General features: G+C 39.6%; 1 protein-coding gene across 1 annotated transcript in view; it reads left to right on the forward strand.

The window, feature by feature from the left end:
• Nucleotides 1-2,084, forward strand: part of cdc45 (CDC45 cell division cycle 45 homolog (S. cerevisiae)) — a 6,021-nt gene extending 3,937 nt beyond the window's left edge. Inside the window, exons 13-18 of the mRNA XM_008336153.3 lie at nt 56-211; nt 470-608; nt 736-819; nt 929-1,047; nt 1,142-1,218; nt 1,710-2,084. Of these exons, the coding sequence (XP_008334375.1) occupies nt 56-211; nt 470-608; nt 736-819; nt 929-1,047; nt 1,142-1,218; nt 1,710-1,774 (640 nt within the window). The 3' untranslated portion in view covers nt 1,775-2,084. The remainder of the gene's footprint in view (nt 1-55; nt 212-469; nt 609-735; nt 820-928; nt 1,048-1,141; nt 1,219-1,709) is intronic.
• The last annotated feature ends 1,610 nt before the right edge of the window (nt 2,085-3,694 follow it).

The raw sequence follows: 3,694 nt of genomic DNA on the forward strand, positions 1-3,694 counted from the left end.
CTCTCCTTGTGCTCTGCAGATCATTGATTCTGTCGTTGCTTCATGTCTTCATCAGGATGAAGGATGTACGGATTCAGACCTTTGGTGTTCATTTTGGTTTTAAGAACCGTTTTCTGGCCAGTGACATGGTTCACGCATGCGCTGCACTGTTGGAGAGCACGGAGAAAAGTGACGGCGACAACTTCATCAACGCTCTTGACTCGCTTTCCAGGTTTGTCACAGTCCATGGCTAATTCTCCAGTCACATAGTGACACATGGTGACTGGAGATGGTTGATTTGATCTTTGATTTCTCTCTCTCTCCTTTTCCCTCTGTCTGTCTACGCTCTCTCACTCACTTTCCCTCTTTTCACTCTCTCTCCTTCTCTCCCTCTCACTCTCTGTGTCTGTCTCTGTCTCCGCTCTCTTTCTCTCTCTCACTCGCCTCCTTGCCTTCGTCCCTCTACCCTCTCCCCTCTCTCTCTCTGCAGGAGTAACCTAGATCATTTATACTCTGGCATTGACCTGGCCAAAAAGAAGCTGCTGGCCATCCAGCAGACTGTAGCCAGCTGCATCTGCACCAACCTCATCCTGTCTCAGGGACCCTTCCTCTACTGCTACCTGATGGAGGTACGAGTGTCGCTCTGGATTAGAACCTCATTATTTGGTGTCTGGAAATGGGGACAACACATGTGAAGTTCTCACAATTCTCATGCATCCTGAAAAACCTGGAATTTGTTTATCTGCTCATCTGCAGGGAACTCCTGACGTGAAGATCTTCTCTAAACCTGTGGCTTTGACTCTTCTCTCCAAATACCTTCTCAAAGCTTTTGTCCAATCAGTGAGTTTCTGAGTGTTCCATCTTATATGAGGAAACAGTGAAGGCAGCAGACTCTCACCGCTGTTGTTGTCATTCTTTTTTTTTTTTTTTTTTTTTAAACCTAATCCAGACCAGGAATAAACGCTGTAAACTGCTTCCACTCATCATGGCTGCTCCTAAGGATCTGGAGAAGGGAACAGTGATTGTCGTAGGGATTCCACCAGAGTCAGAGACGTCAGACAAAAAGAAGTATGACGAAGAATATGGGGTTGTGTTCAAGATGAAACACTGTCAGAATATTCATAAATATTAATTTATGCACGTCTTTACTTTTTCCTTTTAGCTTCTTTGGTCGGGCGTTTGAGAAAGCAGCAGAGAGCACCAGCTCCAGAACTCTTCATGACCATTTTGACACATCCAGTGAGTAACTAGAGGTTTCTTTCAATTTCAATAATTTTCTTAGTTTTATATACTGTATCAATTGTACATTTTATATTGGATTTTGTTTAAGTAAGTCAGAAAAAAATGAGTCATTGTTTGTTTTAATGATATTAATTACATTAATTGAATCAGTTATGAATTAATTAGTTTAATTGTCTTCCTGTAAATGAACCGGTATGAGCCATTGATAAACTGATTCATCAGTGTGGACTGGACAGGTTTGGCATACAGTATAAGTTAATAAAAACCTCTGGACAGGTTCTGTCTGTAGTGTCCTTTCATGGGCCCCAATCCCTCCTTTGAGAACCTCCATCTTCAGATATACTGTATGTTTTTGTTGAAAGTGAAATAGATAGCTCATAGACGGCAGTTTCTTCAGCCGGCTCTAGGTGGCAACCTTGTGCATGTAATGTAAACTGCCGGTCCACACAGCGATGACTTTTTTTTAATTAATGTCCTCTCTCCTGCAGTAATTGAACTGAAGTCAGAGGACAGGAGTAAGTTTCTGGACGCTCTCATCACCCTCCTGTCATGAGACACACATGTGAGCATGAAATGTGAAGATGTGGAATCTGAGCTGGAGGTGTTTTTTCTCACTGTGCTCAAACTGAGGTGCAGTGCCAACAGCACATCAACTTGAAATCATGTTTTTGTACGACATCCGTGATTTTAATATCCGTGTGTGTGCGTTTGTGTGAATTGTACAGTGTTTTAACTGTGTGAACGTCTTATTTCTGCTTTTATGTTCTTTTTTATTTGTGTCATTTATTCACTCACAGTACACTTTTAATATGTTCAATGAACCATAATAAATTACATCATGATTGTTTGTTTTTAGACATGAAGGCTGTCTTAAATTGTTTTGGGGTTTTTTTTGTCGTTGATTCTTGAATTTCTTTCTGTTATTTTCTGTTACTCTTTTATAAACACTAGTCTAAAAGTTCAGAGGTCACCTTTAATCTTGTTTCCGAATAAAAAAAAAACATCATTAGTCATTTGATCATTTAGTCATAGTTACCAATCACTCTCTGGTGAATTTCAATTTCAGTTTTCTTGTTGCTGTAATTACTGACTGTAACACCAAGCTAGAAACCAGCGGACATCCTGGTTTTACTTTCTAACCTCAGAGGTGTGCTTGTGTCGTGCTAAGAACTAGTTGATGTTGGACCTGACGGCCTCTCTTTTTCCCTCACTCCCAGACCTTTGTGACCTTGAACAACAGAACAAAGTGTTTGAAGCCAAAGTTCATTTACCATTAGCACTTTCATTGGCTTTGATTACGGTGAAAATCCTTAGCCGTTATTACTTAATGTTGGCACAAAAAAAAAGCAGCAGCAGGGAAACGATCTGCTGTTTGTGAAACAAAGGCCTGGCAGTCCATTGGCTGCTGGCAACAACTAAAAAAGTTAGTGACGCACAACCTGTGGTTCCACAGAGACTTGTTAGCATTCGCCTTGTAATAGAAGTGTGGTGACGCATGTTTGATTTTGTACAAAATTTAGTCCGAAATCTAGGCATTGAATGAATGAAGCGTCTCTTTATGACTCAAAGAGCAGCTGTAGGCTGAGCAGGTCTCAGAGCAGTGCTTGAGATCCTTATCGCTCCTGGACCAGGATGGGATCATGACCTTGAGAGTGAAAGGTGTTTGTTTGGATATTTTCCCAGGAAAGTCTCTAATGGGTTTTAGCAGCAGGAGCAAATGTGTCATTGACTTTTTTTTTTTTTTAATATGGATCATGAGGGTGTGTGCATCATCAAGCAGCTGTGTGTGAAAGTTTATCAGTTGATATAATAATATCAGGGTCAATCCAGAAGGAATTGTTAGTGTACAGCAGCATAGATTTAATTGTGGTTAATGGTTATGTCATCAACCAAAGACAACTGATGTCATAATAGTGCTGGGAAATACTGCAACTGCTGCATACACTGCACCAAAGGAAAAATAAGATATCAAGAAATTCTTATTGTTCTGGACCAAGAGGAAAGTATTTCATATCCTGGAACTAACCAGTACTAGTAACTTAGTTGAGCAACAAGTTAAATTACATAAACTTAGGAATTCATGTTTATGCAACACATGATGAATCAATAAATCAAATCTTTTGCTTGTTTCTACAAGACGATTTCTGCAGCGTACATTTTATTAAAATGAAGGCAAATATACAGGATATTAAAAATATTTGTACTTTGTTTCACACAGTAGGGGAATTAGTTAGGAATTATTTCATGTCCATTTTTATCTGATTTACAACAGAACAATACAAAAATAAAGGTTTAAAAAAAAAAAAAAAAGTTTGATCAGAACGTTCTGGTTTTATCCAATCGGCCGGTATGAATTTTTCAAACACTTTCAGTCATAAGTTTGGGTTTTTAATAACTTGTTTTCCACGATCTGACCGCGGGTGAGTCAAACTGTTAGGACCATCATCGGCCTCTGTCCTCCTCTCTACCTCCC

Source organism: Cynoglossus semilaevis, chromosome Z (genome assembly GCF_000523025.1).
Source record: "Cynoglossus semilaevis isolate Cse_v1.0 chromosome Z, Cse_v1.0, whole genome shotgun sequence".
Taxonomy (NCBI): Eukaryota; Metazoa; Chordata; class Actinopteri; order Pleuronectiformes; family Cynoglossidae; genus Cynoglossus; species Cynoglossus semilaevis.